Here is a 21780-nt window from a genome sequence, read left to right as displayed (position 1 = left end):
TATGTGCATACGTGCATGCATGTATATCGAATAGCTTTTGTCCATCAAGCCAATCGATCAAATCATGACTGTAGACGATCCAGCGCAGTCATTGTCCCATCAGATCCAGGTCCCCTCCAGGACCAGATCTTGGCCTCACTGGCAAACGAGTCTGAGGAGCAGCTCTCATCTTGAAAACGTCTGTCAAAGAGCGACGCGGTGGCGGAGCTGATGCTGTTTCAGGACCGATTGCGGATCGGAGATAATAATAGAGACATCGTCACCAAGCGCTGCATCCTGTAATTTTATTTGGTTGCTTCTGAGGTCGATGGCTGGACTGATATTATTAGGCGCGTGTGTACATTACGTACATAGTCTACAATAGTAGTCATGTACATTTGCATGCACTTATTTTAAAAAAACATTTTGGGGTCGGGTGAAAAAGACGGTCGGCTGACCCGAAACAAGGAATTAATTCTGGGTGGCCTTATTATTATTATTATTATTTTCACTAGATTGAGGGAAAGAGACAAACGGGAAAAGTCTGAAGAAAAAATTGACTGTCACCACCAGGACTCGAACCAGGGACCCTCGCTTGTAGCTAGCTAGCGATGCTCTAACCACTGAGCTATGGTGTAGTCGTCATCCCAGCAGAGACTGTTCAACATTTTCTTCAGACTTCGTAACTCACACTGCCTGTGAATCCACACAGGCGGGTGGGACGCAGCCCTCACTGTACCCACACACTTCACGTACACTCTAGCACGCGGGGAGCTCCAAGTCATAATATCTCAATAATTATCATTATTGTTGTTTTTGAAACTCGGATGTTGAGCCATAAATAAATGTAGAAAGGAAAAAGACATTATGGATACAAGTTAAGAGTAACTCTCTATCACTGTAACATGATACTTTATACAGTCAGAAAGTGCAATAACTAGGCACAAAACTGACAGAGTACTGAGACATTCGACGTCCTGACACCTAGCTTCAACACAACGTTTTCGTTGCGCTTGCCTTCCCCTCGTTGGTCTTTTCCATAACCTTGAACCTTCCAAGTTGGAAGGCTGTCGGTTAGCGCTACGGAGATGTGTTGAAGCTAGGTGTCAGGACGTCGAATGTCTCAGTACTCTGTCAGTTTTGTGCCTAGTTATTGCACTTTCTGACTGTATAAAGTATCATGTTACAGTGATGGAGAGTTACTTTTAACTCATATCCATAATGTCTTTTTCCTTTCTACGTTGTTTTTTTTTTTTAATAATAACGAGAGAGCTTGGAAGCTCAGGGCCCTGCGCTATGCTTTGTTGCCTAGCTCATCGTGCATGTTGTTAGAACTGATGGAAATGCTTTTTTCTTTGATTAGCTACATCATTTTATTGCAAAAACGTTTCAATGAGATACTGAAGTACAAGTAACGTCTTCTGCATAGCTATGGGACCGGCGCTGACTTTGCCGATCACGAGCGTTCTGGAGTCGACGGGATGTCTGTCCTGACGTTTCCTGGGACCGGCGCTGACTCTGCCGATCACGGGCGTTCTTCTTCTTCTTATTAATATTATACTGACGGCAACTAACATCCATTCTGATTGCATTTACTCGTCTCCCTACTTCGTATTTTTTTTTCAGAAAATCTCCCCATACAGCAGGGAGTCGTTTACATAATATGACTCCCTGCTATAGATCTACATGACTGTATATACGTTATAATTATTATGCTATCGGCCTACATGCGATTCCCGGGCTGGTCGACAGGCGGCCCAGCCAGCCTGCTAGTGGGATCTCGGCCTCGCACACAAATCCACACAAAATGTTACTGCACTGAATGCATTCCCCCGATACACTTCGCATATATACTCAGGCTGCGTTTACACGACAACGAAGTAGGACCTAAACGGAACGGAATCGTTGCGTTTACTACTATCGTTTACACGACAACGCCCGAAAACGATACCTAAACGGAACGAAATGGAAACGCACTTCAAAGTGTTTTGAAACGTTTTCAAAACGTTTTCGTTCTCGTGTAAACGGTGAAAACAGTGAAAACGATTGGAAACGGAGCGCGGTCATGGAAACCATTCCGCGCGGGACTATATTTCGCGGGAAATACCTGACCTTTGCGAGTACCAGCGCGTACCAACTCCAACTAACGTGTTACTTCCCGCTCTTGCGCCAAGCCAGCACGTACTAACTCCAGCCTGCTCGCCCGTTTTCCGTTTTCGTGTGAACGGTTCAAAACGATTTGCCGTTCTCGTGTAAACAGTTTGAAAACGATTCGAGGCCAGCCCGTTTTCGTTCCGTTTCGTTTCGTTTCGTCTCCGTGTAAACGCAGCCTCATTCTCTTGATGGTACCGTACTCTTGATGGTACGGGACAGGTACGGGATAGCGCCAGGCATGTCGATGGCACAAACAAACAAAAATATTGTGGCCAGCTGTCTTTGCTGGTACGGTACAGTACGGGACAGATACGGGATAGCGCCAGGCGTGACACAAACAAACAAACAAATAAACAAACAAACAAACAAACACCAAATTAAAGCTGTGTGGACCCTGGCTAGCGCCAGACGTTACTGAAGTAACGTCTTCTGCATAGCTACGGGAATAATAACATGTTCAAGAGTGAAGCAGTTCAGTGTAAACAAGTACCCTGGACATAACACACGTTTCTCTTTGCACTGGGTATCAAGTTCAGTGTTGGTCAGTGAAATCCGATCGAGAAACTCATGTACATGCCGGACGTTACGCAGCCCTCGACCTGCGAACGCTGGGCCGCGAAACGGTTCACGGCGCAAACTTGACTCATGCGATCGGATTTCATTGAGCAGCGCTGTACTTTTTTGGACCTACGCATCCCATTTCCAGTCATTTGACCTTTCGATATAGAGTACCACAGTTATAAAGTACTGATTTGGTTGTCCCTTGGAGGTATGCTGTACTGAGTTTTTACTGTAATGCACACTCTACATGCTGGTGTTGTGCGTCTAGCTTACACACCTAGGGTACTAGGGTGAGACAAGACATGGCACAGGCAGTGCTCCACTAATACGCATGTTTTTGCATTCGTTCCGCAAACAAACACCGCCAACTCTCTCTCTCTCCCTCCCTCTCTCTCTCTCTCTCTCTCTCTCTCTCTCTCTCTCTCTCTCTCTCTCTCTCTCTCTCTCTCTCTCTCTCTCTCTCTCTCTTTATCCCTCCACATTCATCTATGCATGTGTCTGTGTACTTGTGTATGTTCCTCAATTTCTCCATTGAACTCAGGCTGACCTACTGTGCAAGCTGATGAACGAGGCACAGCTTGCGTCCACACTGCAGCAACTCGAACGAACAAAGTTACACCTACCTGCTGGCGATAGCAAACGAGACTTGTTGGAATCGGCATCATCCATGGTGGTAAGAAGTGTTCTCTCGATCAGCCGTTGCTTGTGCACGTGTGTGTGTGTGTGTGTGTGTGTGTGTGTGTGTGTGTGTGTGTGTGTGTGTGTGTGTGCATGGTGCGTGTGTGTGTGTGTGTGTGTGTGTGTGTGTGTGTGTGTGTGTGTGTGTGCATGCATATGTATGGGTGTGCGTGTGCATGCATATGTGTGGGTGTGCAAGGGGCCATGGGTGCACATTTGTGTTCAAGCTCATGCATGCACTCGTAGAGTATGGTGGCCTAGCACCCAGCTTCACATCCAAAGCTCTTTCTTGTGCTGTGCCAGATCTCAAGATCTGTCCTGTTTCTGCGCAGTTCATTTGTGCGTTGCTGCTGATTTGTGCTCTTTTCTTCCAAAATGTTCTCCTCTCGTTTTCTCTCATTGTGCTGAGTAGAGTAGCACTGGAGTGTTGTCACCTTTCTGGCCTCTTTTGGAATGGAAATAGCAGAGTGACAAGAGTGACCAACAACAAATTGTTTATTGCTGCTGCTGTTGCAGTTGCTGTTGTTTTTGTTGTCATTGTTGTCGGTTGTCATCGTTGTTGCTTGTCATCGTTGTTGCTTGTCATCGTTGTCAGTGTCTAACTTGTCTTCGTAACCATTGTTATGTATTGCTGCTGCTGGTGGTGGTGGTGTTGCTGTCGTCGTTGTTTCTGTCGTGTCATCGTTGTTGTCTTCTTCTTCTTTTTTTAACCATTGCCATGTATTCCCTTGTGTTGTTGCCAGGCCAATCTTCAGCCGGATGGATCAGAGCCTGCGGCGGCCGATCCAGCAAGAAGAGCATCGGCGTCGTTCACCACCATGAGCGCACCGAGACCGGAGCGAGTGACGACGTCGAACTCCACGGACTCGTTCCCGGGCCAGGCGGCCGGTCCGGGCAGGACGAGCAAGAGCGACGGCGCAGTGTCGTTGCAGCCCCGTGGCGTGGCGGTAGCAACCACGTTGATGCCACCATCTGCCAGCTCCCACTCCATGGGTGACATTGCCAGCGACGTCAGCATGACGTCAGAGGCGTTTGCTGCAGCCGCTCGCACTCTGCTCGACGACACGCTGAAGGAGACGGAGCAGTACACGAACATGCCGCGCAGCGCCAGCAAAGAGATGCGTGATCACGTGGACGAAATCCTGTCCGACAGTACGGTGAAACTGCTGGATGATGTCGGCCTAGCCACACCGGGAAAGCCGAGTGATTCAAAACCCCATGCCAACGGTGGCATAGCCATCTCTAACCAAGTGGTCACGTCGACGCCGCTGCAAGCTGGACGCGGCGAGGACGGAAACACGGCTGCGGATCTGAACTCGACGATCCAGGAACTTCTCCAGCTTTAATTGCGAGAGGTGTGGGTGTGAGTGGGTGTGAGTGTGGGTATGTGTGTGTGTGTAGGGGGGGGGGGGGGAGGGGGGTTGGCTCACTCAGCATACCATAGAGACTGTTGTCTGATTTAGTCCACCCTACGTTTTGCAAGGACCGACCCGAGACACAGCTGATGACCGGTGGGGTGAAATCTCATGGCTTCGTGTACAAACCGTGCATACCGGTATCTCCCGGCAAGAGAGGACATGCGTATTTTGTAACATAAATTTGTTGCGATCCAATAACCTGTGGCGCTGCTGCATTTGTGCCAGCTAGTGCAGTACTTGCACCGTAATCACTTCGAAGTATGTCGTAAAGTTATTTCCAGAATTTCTTCTTTGGTATACAGATAATATGCAATATGCGGAGGGTGCCGAATGGTGCATGCATATATCCTTTGCCCTTCTCTGTACTATTCTGTTGCTGAACTTGACTTGAACCTACATAATGATGGATTGATTCCAAATAATAATTGTTTCTGCCAGCTTGAGCTAGTGTCATGATGTCGACAGTTAGTTGTCCTGATGTCACAACATATTCTGTTATTTTTGCTTCGGAGTAGGTGTAGTGGGGCGTGTGTACATGTCAACTTCGTGCGGTGGTGCACATAAGCCGTGCAATAATTTTGACTCCTTGTCTTCCTTTCCATTGAATGATTTCACCGATTAACGCCGTGCGTGCACAATGGCTGCATGTTGAGTTTTTTCTTCACGACTGTGAATGCTGCCAGATCCGCCTACGAGAGGCCTTAGAGTATACTAATAATAGTATTGCACTGGACTCGGAACACACAGCCCCTTGACGCTTCATGCCATTGCTCTTCTTGCCGCTTGTGGAGATTGCCACCCCTATAGTGTGGCATGTGTAGTAGTGACAATGTACTGTAAAGCGTGACATTTTCGCGGCGTTTTTAGTTCGCATTTTCAGAATCCGGACAGGTTTGCGAGGTTTTAATTTTGCGATTGCAGAATGGCATTCTTGCTAAACCTTTCATGGATCTCCTTTTCGTGCTGTCTAAATTTCGCGATTTTCACGCGGTCGCGAATTTCGCAGAAATTAGACCATGGCAATAATTTCACGGTTTACAGTAGTCACATGACTCATTTCTGAGGTTTTTTTGTCTGGCTGGAGTGTAATCGTCGTGGATTTGCAACAGGGAGTCGTAAAATACCGGTATTTTACGACTCCCTGATTTGCAACTATTCTTTTATAGGCACATGATGTACATTGACCCGGTACATGGCATGTGAAATCCAACCAGAGAAATGAAGCAGATCGGTGTGTCCTGCATGGGGTGTCATTGGTACACTGCTATGGCTGTGCAAGCCAACCCTGGGCAGTTCTAGACTAGTTATCTTGCATCGGTGATGAGCCGTTGGGTTCCAATTGGCCACCACCACCTGCCACTGGGCACGTGCCGTGACCTTGGCCCATAACCAGGAAATATTTTACGACTCCCTGCTCACAACGGTTGTCTGCAGAGTTGAAGAATAATATGTTTGAAATGCCAGAATAATAGTAATGTTAAAATCACTTGCTCTTACAAGTGGCAGGCTCACACAACTAGTAGACAGCATCTTTTGTGGAGAATAAGAAAAAGTGTAGGAGTTGCAGTATTCGATAGAAAGTAATTTTTCACAGTTAATTTATTTGTAGAGCTTGTGTGGATATAGTCATTATAGATTCCTAGGTTCAAACCCCAAGATGGGCAGTTAGTTACATGTTTTCATTCGCATGCTCGTTAATTAATTTTAAAAAATGGCGTTGAGATTCGAAAAAAAGTCCGTTTTAAAACAACAGAAAAGCAGCCCAAAGTGAGAGTAAAAAATCGGTATACGGCTCAAGAATAGTTCAACTTCACGGCGGATGTGTCCTTGGACACTGTCATACAGGGTGACACAGTTCTATGTGTTTCAACTTTCAAGGCACACTGGCAGTCAGCAGTGGACACATGGCATCGTCATGTGACCACGGCTGTAGTTCACATGAATAAGACTGCATGTGCAAAGAGTACATTTCTGCAGGTCCTACGGTATGCAAAGAGGTCATCATCGGAGGGGTTCAAGGCAAAAAAGGCATACGATGACATCATCAGCACAGCCAATATTATTTATCACGTCTCGAGAGAAATGCAATGCACATCTGCGTTGCTCAAGGTTAAATTGCACTGACTACAACAGCATACCCTCACAGGACTTGCAGCTTTCATCCGTGTCCGCTATCCCCTGGGTTGGGTCGAACGGAATCGCCGGACGCCTCGTCACCAATCTGGTGTTGTGATGCAACTGAGTTGATTGTGGAGGACGACTCGTAGCCCCGCGAGGAGTTTGTGTTTCTTTCCCGAACGGCGTCATGGTTTATGAACGTGGAATAGGACCGGTTGCCGTGTCCAGTGTCGTCGTCATCGTCTTCTTCGTTATCGCTGACCGGCTGCAAGAGCGGTTGCTTCGGCGCCTCGTAGTACGGTTGCTGCCGTGGCTGCTGGTGACGTTGTGTTGGTCCCGAGCGACTCCTGCTCGTGCCCGTGGACGAGGCCGTCCAGAGGATCGAGGCGGCGTTGCTATCGTAGGACGTCTCCAGTTGCCGCGGTGGCTGCGGATTCAGCGCGACCAGGGCGGACGCCATGGCCTGCTCGATGTAGCGGAACTTGGGGAAGCGGCGCTTGACCAGGCCTCGCTTGCTGAGCCCGTGCAGCACGGTCAGCGAGACCCATGTGACGATGAACACCAGCAGGTAGAGAAGAGGAATGGACATGAGGGTGATGACGACGTAGGCCGCCCACTCGGTGGTCTCGCCGGAGTCGGAGCGAATGCCATAGAAGAAGTTCACCTGTACGGTGGCTGCGAGCGTGGCCAGAACGACCGTGTCTACCCAGTTCAGCCAGATGAAGCGGCCGCCGTACGGCTGCGCGCACATGTGAATCACCAGCACCAGCAGGCAGAGCAGCTGCAGCACGGCCTGGCGGATGTTCAGCGGGATAATCTCGGTGGTGGTCAACGCCAGGAAGACCAGGCGCGCCATGAAGTAGAAGCCGGCGAAGCTGCGGCGGTTGGGCGCGTACGGCTCCTGCACGATGTCCAGCAGCGGCTTAAAGCGCGTCAGGCTGTAGCGGCGCTGCAGACGCGGTCCGCACAGCAAGAACAACGGCAGCGGTATAGCCACCAGGATGATTATCAGCACGGCAAGCACTCCCCACGGCGCATGCTCCCTGCCCCAGAACTTCACGTTGGCGTCGCGGTACAGCCACGGCCCGCTGTCGCCGATGTCTACGAACATGAGCAGCTGAAAGCTGTTGCCCACCAGCGACACGTAGAATACGGCCAGCAGCGAGCAGAGCGTCTTCAGCACGGACGGCTCCTGATCCTTGCGGTAGCCGCAGAGCAGGAGGCGCTTCATGCGCGGGTATCGGCACACCACGGCCACGGCCAGCACTATCAGCAGTATGTACGTGGGCACGGCGTAGGAGATGGCCAGCTTCTCCAGGTCGCCGAGACCGCCTATGAAGCAGGTGGCCCAGGGCAGCGAGGCGTTCACCAGGTTCATGATGTAGTTGAACGGCGGGATGGTGTTGAAGTGGTACGACGCATTGTCCGACATGATGTAGGGTAGCACCTGGAAGTAGAACCATGGGCTGTTGACGTGGCCGGAGAGAATGTTGAAGTCCGTCCAGATCATGAACACGGTGATGAAGATGCCGATGATGGAGAACGAGCCCCACACGATATAGGCATTCTCGCTGGTGCAGTTGCGGCACTCGTTGCTCCCGAGCAGCACGCTCAGTCCCTCGCGGCAGCTGCCACACAGACGCCCGACGCGGCCATTCATACACTGCGCGTTCATGTAGAAGCCGTACTTGTCCTCGGTGTCTTCCGTTGCGTTGTTGATCAGCGCACACTCGCTGTACGCTGCATTGCTGCTCGAATCGCAGTGGCAGTAGTCAAACGGGCATGGCAGCGTGACAAACGTTCTCGTGTTCCAGCTGTGCTGCAGGTCCTTGCTGTCGCCGGGCGAATGCGGTTGGTTGTTGATGAAGCCTCCCCAGTAGCCGTTCTGCAGGTAGCAGCCGTAGTTGGAGTCGTCGCATCTCGACACGGCGGTGTGCGACACCTGCTTGGTGTCCGTGACGCACACACACTTGCCCTTGGCCGGCGAGTACCAGTAGCACGGGTGGCACTGCGTTGTCTCCACCGTCATCACGCTGTCGACGGGAATGGCCGAGAGCGTCCGCAGCCGCAGCGTGCGGTTCTGCAGCGGCTCGCCCACCAGCCAGATGCTGCTCATGCTGTCGTCGGTGATCGTACGGTAGGAGTCCTCGCCAACGGTCACGTTGTCCTCGTTGTGCGCGCTCGCGTCGACCGTTATGTAGACGACCGTGTCCGACAACTGGTCAAGATCATCTCGGGCTCGTACGTTTATTGCCTTGTGCTCGCCTGGCGCCATCTGGACGCGTCCCGCGGGCGGAACGAGCCGATTGGCGCTGGTCGCAATCTCGTACCCGGCGCGGTTCTTCGGGTAGTAGTGGAAGTTGGTCCAGTTCATGACCTTCTTCATCTGCTCGGGTCTGGGGTAGAGGCCCTCGATGTCGCCGCCCCACAGGCAGTGGAAGAGCGTGGTGGCGTAGATGGAGTGGCCGGCGGCGTGCGCCGCGTTGCTAGAGAAAGTCACCGTGGCGTTCCACTGGTCCGGCGAGGCCATCGGGTCCGCGTACTGCAGGAAGCAGTTGCGCGACGACAGCACCGAGTGCGCGCTGTTCGTCTGGCAGTAGACGGCGCCGCCGTACATGTGCGCCATGTTGCGCAGGAACGCCACCGACGTGTCGCTGTTCAGCGTGATCCAGGAGAAGCCGGTGAGCATTACGGCACCGCCAGTGTCCCCGGTGTTGTTGTGGAACGTGATCGAGCCTCTCATGTTCACCGACGACGTGTCCAGCACCAGAGCCGAGCCGTTGTTGCCGCAGAGCGACGAGTCCACCAGCGTCAACGCCAGCATGTCGACTAGGATAGTGCCGCGGCCGATGATCAGGCTCGTCCGCACCACGTTGTCGCGGAACGTGCACGCCGCGAACACGGGCTCCACCACCGCGCCCAGCGTTACGTAGTGCCAGCGGCTTAGCGCCACTGCCGCCGCGTTCTGCGCCACGTTCTTCCACCAGCTGCAGCCGTTGAAGCGAAGCTGGTTCGTTGCCAGGCGACGGGGCTCGGTGGCCGTATACGCCGATAGACCGCCGCCCCAGCTGCCTTCATTGCTCACAATGTCAACGCCGGTGAACTGAATGCTGTTAAACTCCTGGGTGATGTTCTCGTCGAGGAAGATGAAACCAATGCGAACGCCTCCGCCCGCCTCGTGACCAATATTGCCCTCAATGCGACAGCTCTGAATTGTGATGTTGGTGTGCGATACGCCGTCCTGCAGCTCCATGAACAGGCCGCCGCCCCAGGCTCCCTCGTTGCCGAAGAAATTACAGCTGTCGACGAGGATGTCAGACTTGTGAACGAAGCCTTTGAAGAACATGGACAAGCCTCCTCCGCGGCCGAAAGCCTGATGGAAATGCCCGCCTGGTCGGATGAACGTAAACTTGAGGATGTTGTAGGACAACCCCCGGTTTTCTTGAAAGGTGTTGTTGTAGATGAGGTACCTGGGACGTGGCTGCTGCTGAATCCAAGCACCGTGTTGCTCGTGCTCGCACAGCGGATAGAACGTGCTGTTGGTGATATCGCTGGCGTTGAACAGGATCGGCAGTTTGCAGAACGCAAACTCCACGAGCAGCCCGCCGCCTCCGAACGTGGTGTTGGTGACATTGTCGGCGTAGTTCAGGTACTGCAGCATGTCGGTGGCGTTGTTGTGCCGGAACGTGCAGGACTCGACGTGCACGTGCCCGCTCACGTCCACCAGGAATGCGCCGGCGCCTCGGCTGAGCTCGATCGTCGTGCCGTACAAGGTGACGTTCTGGCAGCGCGCAAACACCAGCGCCGACATGATGGGCAGCTGGCCGGTCATGTTCGACCAGCTCGTGCTCCAGTGCACTGCGCCGCAGCGGTGGATGGTCACGTTGGCGAACACGATGCCGACCGAGTTCAGAAACGCCAGCCCCGTGCCGCTCAGCCCCTCGTTCTCGCAGCTCAGCGTCGTTTCCGAGCGCACGCAGTTGCCGTAGCCGTCGACCTTCTGGCACTTGCCCTCTATCATCACGTTGTGTAAGTCCTGTAGCCAGAACGCTGCGGGGGCGCGCTCCGGTCCAGGCAGCCCGTACTCACCCGTTTCCATCTTGATCCACGTCGAATTCTCGATGTTGTAGAGCGCGTCAATGAATTCGTCCGTGCTCCCCACCTGTACGATATGTTCGAACGTCACGTTTTTATACACATCACTTGTCCACGTCGCTACGTCTACTAGCTCGTCCTGCGTCCTGCTCTTCAAGCTGGACCGCTCTCGGCTACCCGGGGGTCGGATCTCGTCCGAATCGACGGAACAAAGCGGCACCACATCCTCGTTAAAGGCAAACACTACACTGTTCAGCCCAGCCAATGCAGTCAACACCACCAACAAGACGCTAGCGGCGCACCGAGATCTTCGCCGAGACTTGCAAATGATCATGCTTGCCGCTGTCAGAGGAGCACAGACTCACTGTGTAGTATTGACGGAGCGACGAACTGTTTTCTTCGGGCCGGCCTACTGCCGAAAGAAGAAACCGTCATTGATTTGTTCAGACCCGAGCCTTTGCGCATGCACTATTCACGGATGGGAGAGATGTCGTGGACTTTGCCCTACCGGAGTCCCCTTCACCACCAATCGCGGTCGCAATGCTAGAATGGGAAGTAATTAGTTGGTGCAACGGCACGGCAACCGGCAGACTTGGAAACCACCAAGAATTGCGACTGAAACAATTCTGTCACTGCCAAAGATGGAAAATCCTGGACAAAGCCAAACTACAAAGGCAATATTCTTCCACCAGTCCGGCAAAAGATCGTCAATTCCGCCTGGGCTGTGGACGTGTAGTCTGTGGCACTGCCGAGTGCTGTTATGTACTTGTTACTAATGTTAGTCTGTGGAGGGCATTGCCATTGGTAGATCTTCCGCGACTCCCGATCCCTGGACTGTAGAGTCTACACAGGTGGACCGCGTAGACCATGGTAGACTGACAGGTCACGTCGTCAGTGCATTGCTGTTGTGAAGTAAGGACTACTGTATGTGTCTAAGAGTAAAGACTAATATTGACTGAGTAGGAGGTTACCGTATATTCTCTATTATAAGCGCCGTGCTTATATTTTTTCAACACCCCTCTACCCCGCGCTTATATTGGAGACCGCGCCTATATTGGAGACTGCGCTTATATTTTTTCAACCAATACATCCATACAGAGCAAGAAGAAATACATGCTGGATATCATGCATGCAGCATTGATTTCCACCAATACCGTGCTAATAATAGAGACTGTGCTCATAATGTTTCGAAAGGTGCTCACAGTGTGCTAGTATTAGAGACTGTGCTAGTAATGGAGACCTGGGCTTATAATAGAGAATATACAGTATATGAAATAAAAGCCGATAAAAGACCGAGGCGAAGCCGAGGTCTTTTACATGTACGAGGTCTTTTATTCCTATACTGACCAAGCACGAAGTCAATATTAGATTTACTTAGTATCACGACTAACCAAAGCATGTGTTCAATCCCTAAAAAGGAGTCAAATATAAGCCCTAAGGAGTCAATATGCAGGAATATTTGACTGCTTATGTGTAGCAAAAGTCTGTGGGAGTCAATACTAAGGGAGTGATAATTGTATAATACTAGTAGACTATACAATTTTCGATCCGTGACGAAATCTTTCGTTAGACCACTCCACCACTGCACCAGCAGGCTTGTTACGTAGATCTACTAAATTTCGTTTTTGGTCGAGGTCTGTCGCCCCGAAAGTTCAGAAAAAAGCTTTAGTTTGGTACAAACTTTAGTTATTTCGTGCCCCCTAACGAATATAGCGAAATTTGTACTTATACAGTAGGTCAACATCTACCATTAGCACTGCATTGGGTAGGTCTACCACTGACTGTAGCAACTCAGGTAACTCATGGGATTGCGCGCATAACTAAGTTACTTTGATCACACGCAATGCATGTTGCATTGTACATGTACGTCACTTGTCAACCACCGAATGCCGCCGGGATGTGAAACGACCAGTACAGTCAGTGGCAGTGCTACAGCATCCACCGTCCGTGCAAGACACAATGTAGGGTGTCATTCGACTATTAATAGGCACTTCAGGCGATTTTTTCAAAACGAGAAATACGCGTATTTCTTTTTTGTATCTGATTCAGATAGGTTTAGGAAGACTCCACAGAAAATTTGAAGCAAAAAGAATAACTTAGCACAGAGATATAGCCACCCAAAGTCGGAGAATTGAATAACGGCATTTTCAGTATTTCGACGGCACCAGCAGCATATCAGAAATTGGCAGAACTTGCTTCAGTGTCTATAGTGGCAAAATACCAGGCTCGCTGGAAGCAGGTCAAAATAACCAGATGAATGCAGAAACAGCATGGTTTGGAAAAACTTCGGATTTTTCATCCGTCCGGCAGCTCCGACGAAGATATCGGGTATGGTCACCATGGCAACTCCATAGCAACAGCATAGCAACTCCATCGCAACAGCATGAAAACAGTGCAGAGAAGCCTTCGGAAAAGCATAAGATGAGACTTTGAGGTAAGATAAAGTAACTACAATAATTCAGTGCCAGAAAACATTGTTGCTACATGTACAGTACTGACTTGGTGATGAGTACGGAAGAACAATGAGCCGAAGACTGAGCAAACTAGAATTTACCGGGTATTTGACGGAAAGAAATGACAAACTATTACAATAGAACATCGTCTGCAAATTTTTGGGACTACTGAAACTTCAGCAACTCCAGCATGAGAGATTTTGTGCATAGAGTGTGTGCTGGATTCTTGGTATAATATCACCGTCAATGCTTTTCTTGGTCGCTGGAAGCCACCTGCTGATCAGCTGACGATTTGTTCCGAGCAGGCCGTTTTGATGTCAGCTCTCTTGGTCCAGTCGCCGAAGTATATACTGTCCTACTCGTCGCCTGCAGGAGAGGACGACTGCTCCGATGCGACTCCAATAACACCTGGCAATATTTCTTCTTGCGCAGCCATGCGCATGGGCTCCGACGAACAAGGATTATTGCCGGGAGGACGCCTGTCGCGGTTCGCTTCCAATAACACCTCGCATTATTTCTCCTTGCGCAGCAATGCGCAAAGTGTCGGACGAACGAGGACAACTGATCCCGAAAGGAAATACGACGCTGAAGACGATGAGCTACATGGCAAATGCGTGCAACCAAGTGAAATGCCCGAAAAATCCTTGCCGATTTTACTCGAACTGTACGTGAGTTCAAAAAATTGCCGCATCATGACGTATGTGGGCTCAAACGAAAGCTGAGGGCCTCAGCTACATGCTGCGCCACACGAGAAGGCCCTGCGCAGCTTCCGTGCAGCTACAGATCGATCTATGCATGCGCCTTTCCTTGGTGCCACGCATGTACGCGATTCAGCGTTAGCACTTTTTGACAGGTCATGTCACGTGACTGAAGTGCCTACTATTAATTTTTTCATGCACTGCAATCCATCATTGTAGTTGTACTACTGAGCACGGAGCTTCTAAATTAATGCTCTCAGTTTTGAGCGAAGGACAAACTACCTACTGCCAAGAGCGACTCATGAACGAACTGTCTTCAGTGATTGGCTATCAGAGCACAGGGTTGGCCCGGGTGTCCTTGACAACGGGCTTTATTGCTACCGTCAGTGTCGAGTTGCATCAAGCACTCTCTCGAGCTGCCACAACTCACTGAATCTGAGTGGGAAAACTGAAACCAGATACCGGTATATATTATACATGTACATGTTACAATAAATATTTGATCACTTTGAAGGGGATGGAAACGGGAAAAAGGAAATAAATACGATAAATTAAGCAAGCCACACCATATTGCCAGGACAGAAAGACGATAAATAATTCATTTGGGCCCGGAAAATGTCTTTAAACATCTGCAGCAGGCCAGCAAATATCAATATCTAAATACCAAAAAGTCAACACCAAAAGCCATATACATACTTGAAAAAGGAATATCATTCAATGGAAAGTTGTTCTGCAGAGAGATTGACAATTAACTGGTAATAGATGACCATTATTTCGAACACACTCAGTCTAACCCATACACGGGTAGATTACACGCACGCACCCACCCACACACAAACATACCTATAATATACATGTATAAGGGTCCTGTAGATGTCGGGAGCAGTAGCATAATTCTATATCCCCGCCACTGCTAGCGGAAGCAGTTTACATGTTCAATTCCATTGGATACGCTGACCATGTCTGGCACCTGTTCAGGCGGTGAAACGAGGGTGCACATACGTCGGCAGATGAAGCGTTGGACGATGCAGGCAGCACAGAGGTGCCACGTAGGCATTAATGGTCACGGGCAGCTTGGGCCACGCATGGGCAGAGTACGGGCCATCGATCGGCTGGAACTTCCACGCCGATTGCAGATCATCATGTTGGAAGAATACTGTCTGTATTCTAGTAGGTACTAGTATTCCCGTTAGGATTGCAAACACCAGTGGCAGGAGCATTCCCGAGTGGAACAGGAACTTTAACAAACTAATCAGTACACGGGCTTGAAGTGTCTTGATCCGGTCCAAACGGCGGCGATGACGCACACTCAGGGCTTTGACTTTGCTTGCTGCCAGAGAAGAAAGCAACGGCACGTACACACTGCAACACTGCCAGCACGCGTCGGAGCAGCAGGTCAAAGACACCAGGGCAATGCGAATGCTGGGTTGAAGCAGCCAAGTCAAGACGTTGAGTAGTACTAGACAAGTTGACACGATTGAGGCGACACGGCGACGGAAACACACACTCTCGGCTTCTTCATTGCAACGTCGTGCAGAAGAAAGGTGCGGTGCGGCTGTGCCATCTCGGGAACAATGATAGGAGTTTGTTAAGGAGGGTGGCACCATTGCTGGGCCTACCTCACCGCTCCTTATGCCGCAGTAGAGGGTGACTGTTGCTTGCAACCCATCTCGAGCTGGTTTCGCTGTCGCCGTCGTTGTTCTCGGCAGAACCAATTCATGGCCTGGCAGAACCGTCCTAGTTGTAGAGGAGAGATAGATCAAAGGAGAAGAACCAGCAGGAATCAACAAAAGTGTTCTACTATGCACTGTGTAAGGTGGAATCCGACGCAAAGTCCAAAGCTGGCCACCTGGATCACATCAATGTGCCTGTGCATGTGCGCGGCAAGCAGTATTCCTAGCACTTTCAGGGCGCCAAGGGCTGTACTGACTACTGACTGTGTGGAAGTTTGGCTAGTATGCACTAACTTACTTTCCGTCGGATTTCACCTACGTGTACATGTACACAGTCCATGGTATAATGTAGAACACTGTTATTACAGGTATTGCACAATGACGCACTAGTACCAACAGTATATATACTCAGTTGTTGTGTGTGTATACTCAGTTATATTATACTCCTGCATGTACCAGTCCAATGAGCATGCCATGTACACAGTGTCTGCTCTAGGATTTCAAACCAACCGGGTACAAGTGTACCTCGGCACAACTCTTCCAACCGGGTCAGAGCCGGGGTACGTTCAAGCGCCGCTAGCCCACTGTGACTGCATGTGCATCAGGGAGCCGTAACTATTTTAGGACACCCTGATGTACGATGTATGTGTAGCATATGTATTCCCAACCGGCTCACGAGTGACCCGGTATTCTTTTGCCAAACGGGTCCAAGTACTTATTACCCCCCCCCCCAACCGGGTCGCTGACCCGGCTCTGGAACAGAGTAAGAGTGAGAATTCATACAGTACAGGGTTTATCGCTCAAAATGATTTTAATTTTTCTACGCTGGGTAGTCGCCAATATGGTCCCAGCAAGACACAGAAAAGGAAGGTGGTCGCCCCTAGGCCCTAACGTAACAGCTCGCGCTTCTTGATCTTGCCGACAGAAAATAGCTCCAAAGCGGTTCGCAAACACGTGCGGGGTCGCGTAGTCCCGGTGCCAGACCGGACGAGTTGCTGATTGGAGGATTTTACCGTTCACGCTATTTTCGGCGGTAGGCCTGCACCGTTTTTTGTGTGTGTAGACATGGCATTATTTTTACAGTTTACGCGCTAGATCCAACGGTACTCGTAGATCTACCCCAAACCCCAACTACCGTCGGTTTGGTACCGTTTCGACGATAGAAAGCTCTTTTTAGCGGGAGAACGAAACGGTTCCAACTACTAGAACTAGGGTTACCTCACACGTCTATCGTTGCGTCAGGAGTCAGGACTCAGAAGCCGAACTGCTAACCGGGCCGTGTCTCGAAAACACATCAAAAACAGTAGACTCGCCCTCTGCCCTCTACCGTCGAAAATAGCGTGAACGGTAAAATGATAACCAGGCCAAACTAAAGAAGGTGTGTGGTTCGACTCACCCGACCGACCGTACAATTTCAGCCCGACCGTAACTTTTTTTCGGCGGGCTGTCGTGTGACTGACGTACGTGGACTGAACACGTCCACGTCTACGTGCTGTGCGGCGTGAGTCTGCGGACGCAGGCGGCTCCTTTTGGACTTGACTTGTAGTTGTACTGCAGTGCAGTGCAGTGAGTGGTACGACTGCTGCCTTGTGCTGGTAGTAGAGTCTACTCGATACGCGTATACAGTGTATTTACATGTACTAAAAAATATACAAATAATCTACGTGGAGATAAAAGTTTAATAATAGCAATGAAAAGTATGAATGCCGCAGACATCACCACGCAACATGACAATTTGTTCAAGGTTTGGTTTTGTGTGTTTCCAAAATCGATTTTCACGTTCCGATCATCAGTGGAAATACGGAACTAAAGAGATCAAGGGAAAAACAAAGGTTAAAAATCCAAAGAAGTGTGACACATGACGGGTAACTTGTGGTAAGTTTTACAAAAAGTGAGAACTAAAATAAAGAGTAAGTGTGACAAACGGGCATGAACAGTGCAGAAACAACTCATGAACACCCTTTCCCTTGATCTCTTTAGTTCCGTATTTCCACTGATGATCGGAACGTGAAAATCGATTTTGGAAACACACAAAACCAAACCTTGAACAAATTGTCATGTTGCGTGGTGATGTCTGCGGCATTCATACTTTTCATTGCTATTACTAAAAAATATATTAAAAAAAAAAAAATCCGCCCGCCCGCCCGTAAAAAAAATGTCCATGTTAGTCGAACCACACACCTTCTTTAGTTTGGCCCCATGTCAATTATTACCGAGCAACGGTACATGTACAGGTACACTAGGTAGAGTACCAGTTACAGTAGTGACGTTTCTACAACAGACAGTTCGCTAACACTAAAATAGAGGAGACTCTCCGAGACTGCACTCGAAACGGAAAATACAGTAAGTGGTAGTAGCTAGCAAAGCTGAGTGCGAAAGAAATCGACTCACCGTGCCATTCTTGGCGGAAATCGCGAACGGAAGCGCCACACGGTACTCGGTAGGTACCGGTGGCTTAGTTTTGCCTAGCCCAGCTGGCTAGCGTGTACTACCGTCTACGGACTGTCGGTACCCTTCTCACTCTTCGTGCCGAGTTGGTGTGGCAGGGCAACATACAGACCTGGCTGTGAACAAATCTAATTCTAATCTAAAGACGGGACTTGGGTGTCCGGAGCTGTTGGTAACGGGCAGCGGAATAGTTTAGGAACGGTCGAAGTCACTCGTCAACCAGCTTACAACCTTGTACCTGAACCAATCAGCTGCCACTGGAGCGCCACCGGCGAAATATGTAGGCGTTCTTCACAAGGGACTTTCTTCGTTGGAAATGGTGATCTACACATTTGTTCATACTTCTCGCTTACTATTTCCTGACTGACCCAAAAACAGTTTACTCTCCGGCTGCAACGAGAAGGAAGCATCTATTTAGACTAAAGAGTGAAGAGCAAGAAGAAGAATGAACTCCTTTTCCGAAACCACCTCCGTTTTATGTGTGGGAGACGTCGGTACTAGTAGTAGTACTAGTAATAGTAGATCTACTCGATCGTCCTCACCAATGTACCAGGCCAGTACACGGCGGTAGTCACCACGGACTGTAGTGTAGGGACTACTTGCGGTTGCAGGCTCGCAGTCACGCGCACCCTGCACTGCTGCCACCTAGTACCTAGCTGCCGGCAGTGTCGATTCCACTGGCGTGTGCGGTGTAGCAAACTACAGGACCGGTACAACTTTCCTTGGCGTGGGATGTGTGTGTATGTGTGTGTGGGTGGTTACCAACAGCCAGTGCATGCATGCCGGAGTATGTAGCAAACTACCGACCAAGAATGTCCCCTGACTCTGATGCACGGGCCAATGATCGAGTTGCCTGTCCTGTAGCTTGACATTTTTTTGTCATGTGATTTTGACATCTGCCAACACATCAGCATCACGACACTAGCAAGCGCGATGTATTAGTATCCTATTCTCTTACTATGTGCTTCCATAGCTTTTACTATGTTCTTCCATAGCCACTTCTAGGCTAAGCCTTCGCCGTCATTTTATTGGGTCGTCATCCCGTTTGAATGTGCGAAGTGAAATAAAAACCAACCAACCAACCAACCATGTGCGCTCGGTCCATCTTGCACAACTGTCATGCACACCGCAGATATGTATAATGTAGGGTCAACCTTGCGAATACAATCAAGTACTTGTACTCCTCTTTGCTCTGTTTTATTTTCTCTTTTCGTTCGTCCCTCTTGATATTTGTACTTTGTACTGTTGAGGCAACGAACTGAAATAATAAAAAACAAACAAACAAACAAACTAAAAAAAAAACACAAAGTTTTTGGTACAGTCAGCAAAATGTGAGAACAGCATGCAGCGGACAATGAACTCAACGGATTCAATAAAGTAAACCAGTTAATAACGGACTAGCGGTGATCAGAGATGCGACGGGCAGTATGATGGACTAGCGGTGATCAGAGATGCGACGTGCAGTATGATGGACTAGCGGTGATCAGAGATGCGACGGGCAGTATGAAGGACTAGCGGTGATCAGAGATGCGACGGGCAGTATGATGGACTAGCGGTGATCAGAGATGCGACGGGCAGTATGATGGACTAGCGGTGATCAGAGATGCGACGGGCAGTATGATGGACTAGCGGTGATCAGAGATGCGACGGGCAGTATGAAGGACTAGCGGTGATCAGAGATGCGACGGGCAGTATGATGGACTAGCGGTGATCAGAGATGCGACGGGCAGTATGATGGACTAGCGGTGATCAGAGATGCGACGGGCAGTATGATGGACTAGCGGTGATCAGAGATGCGACGGGCAGTACAGCAGACCGCGCCAGAAAAACCATATGCCAGATTTTCACGAAATACATAAATAAATAATATTGTGGAAGAGAAAAAGACATATGGATACGAGTTAAGAGTAACGCTCCATCACTGTAACATGATACTACATGTATATACAGTCAGAAAGTGCTACGGAGATTTTTAGTAGTAGTAGTATTCTTTTATTTTCCATCGGAAGCCTCAACAGTGATGAACACAACTCTTAAGAGGGCCGATAACAGGGTAGAGGGGTGTGGGGTGAGGAAAAAATAATAATAATAATAATAGGAGATATTTAAACTAAACTAAACTGATACTTGGAACAATAAAGCAGCAGTAAGCAGTAAGCAGTAAACACAGGTATACAATACAAGCGATGCAGATGAATGAGGCCGTTTGCTGAAAAGAAGATCTAAATACTTCTGAAAAGACGCTGCGTCTTTAAGCATGGTCATAATGGGGTAGTGCAAGAATTAAAGAGATGTTTTTAAAAACGAATTTAAACTAGGAACTCAGTAAACACAGTTATACAATACAGGCGGTGCAGATCAATGAGGGAGTTTGCTGAAAAGAAGATCAAAATACTTCTGAAAAGATGTGTTGAAGCTAGGTGTCAGGACGTCGAATGTTTCAGTACTCTGTCAGTTTTGTGCCTAGTTATTGCACTTTCTGACTGTATATAGTATCATGTTACAGTGATGGAGCGTTACTCTTAACTCGTATCCATATGTCTTTTTCTCTTCCACATTTATTTATGGCTCAACATCCGAGTTATAAATAATATTATTAATAAATAGCATAACCACTTGAGCATCAGTGGCCTGAACATTGCAATACTGTAGGTCTGAAAGTCCGAGAAGCGACAAAAGAGTCCGAGTTGATTTGTCCTCTACATGTACATGTACATGTACAATGTATGTGTGTAAAGGCTCTGTAATCTGTACATAGAGCATTAAAATACCACTCAAAGCATTCGTCTAGGGATTGAGTTGAATATTTAAACAACTTTGATACATCTGCCTAGAGTTTCTTTGGATTAGACTATTTCAAATTTTCATTTTTGTTTCATCGCCAAGTTTCATCCCTTGTATTTTTGGTGTTCTTCCTTCTTTCCATGTCGTATTGTTTGAATAAACCCGTTTTGTAAAGCAAAATACATGTACCACTAGCACTAGTCCTTGCGTAATGTTACAAGTACTACAATACACACATGTACGTGATGTTACAACCTCTTTTACGGGCAAAATAAACACAATGAATATTTTTTCCCAAGTGTTCCAAAAACTTCAACTCAAAGTTCTAGAAAGAAAGAAAAAACATGCAAAAAAACAAAACAGCATAACAATGTACATGTATATACCTACTTAGGTACAAATATTACACAGCAATGAATCAAACAAGTCTCATTAGTCATTCCGCTGTTACTACCCCGGCGGAGTAACAGCGGAATGAGACTTGTTTGATTCATTGCTGTGTAATATTTGTATTACTTGCTCTGTCCAGTGGACATTGAGCACTGTAAGCAGCCTAGGGACTTTAGACAACTGTCTACCTACTTAGGTAAACAGTGGCCTAGCAAGTTCAACTTCAAGTCAATATTCCAATCACTGATACCGCTCGTGCACGCTAAGCCGGTACCTGGGCCTCTACCACTGCCAGCGCAGCAGAGGTATCACCCACACATGTACGTGTACG

General features: G+C 49.0%; 2 protein-coding genes and 1 long non-coding RNA gene across 3 annotated transcripts in view; 1 reads left to right on the top strand and 2 right to left on the bottom strand.

Moving 5' to 3' along the window:
• LOC135811585 (uncharacterized) overlaps nucleotides 1-5276 on the top strand; it is a 30172-nt gene extending 24896 nt beyond the window's left edge. The window contains exons 15-16 of the mRNA XM_065324818.1: nucleotides 3236-3367; nucleotides 4116-5276. Of these exons, the coding sequence (XP_065180890.1) occupies nucleotides 3236-3367; nucleotides 4116-4718 (735 nt within the window). The 3' untranslated portion in view covers nucleotides 4719-5276. The remainder of the gene's footprint in view (nucleotides 1-3235; nucleotides 3368-4115) is intronic.
• Nucleotides 5277-6226: 950 nt separating this feature from the next.
• LOC135811564 (uncharacterized) lies at nucleotides 6227-11706 on the bottom strand. The gene has a single exon (XM_065324797.1). The coding sequence runs from the start codon at nucleotides 11335-11337 to the stop codon at nucleotides 6949-6951; it is 4389 nt and encodes a 1462-aa protein (XP_065180869.1). The 5' UTR covers nucleotides 11338-11706; the 3' UTR covers nucleotides 6227-6948.
• Nucleotides 11707-14565: 2859 nt separating this feature from the next.
• LOC135811556 (uncharacterized) lies at nucleotides 14566-18745 on the bottom strand. The gene is made up of 2 exons (XR_010552657.1): nucleotides 18219-18745; nucleotides 14566-15891 (listed from the first exon to the last, which is right to left on the bottom strand). It is a non-coding gene; the product is annotated as an uncharacterized LOC135811556 (long non-coding RNA).
• Nucleotides 18746-21780: the final 3035 nt, after the last annotated feature.

This window comes from Sycon ciliatum, chromosome 1, assembly GCF_964019385.1.
Source record: "Sycon ciliatum chromosome 1, ocSycCili1.1, whole genome shotgun sequence".
Classification (NCBI taxonomy): domain Eukaryota; kingdom Metazoa; phylum Porifera; class Calcarea; order Leucosolenida; family Sycettidae; genus Sycon; species Sycon ciliatum.
This window is presented reverse-complemented; position numbering and strand designations above follow the sequence as displayed.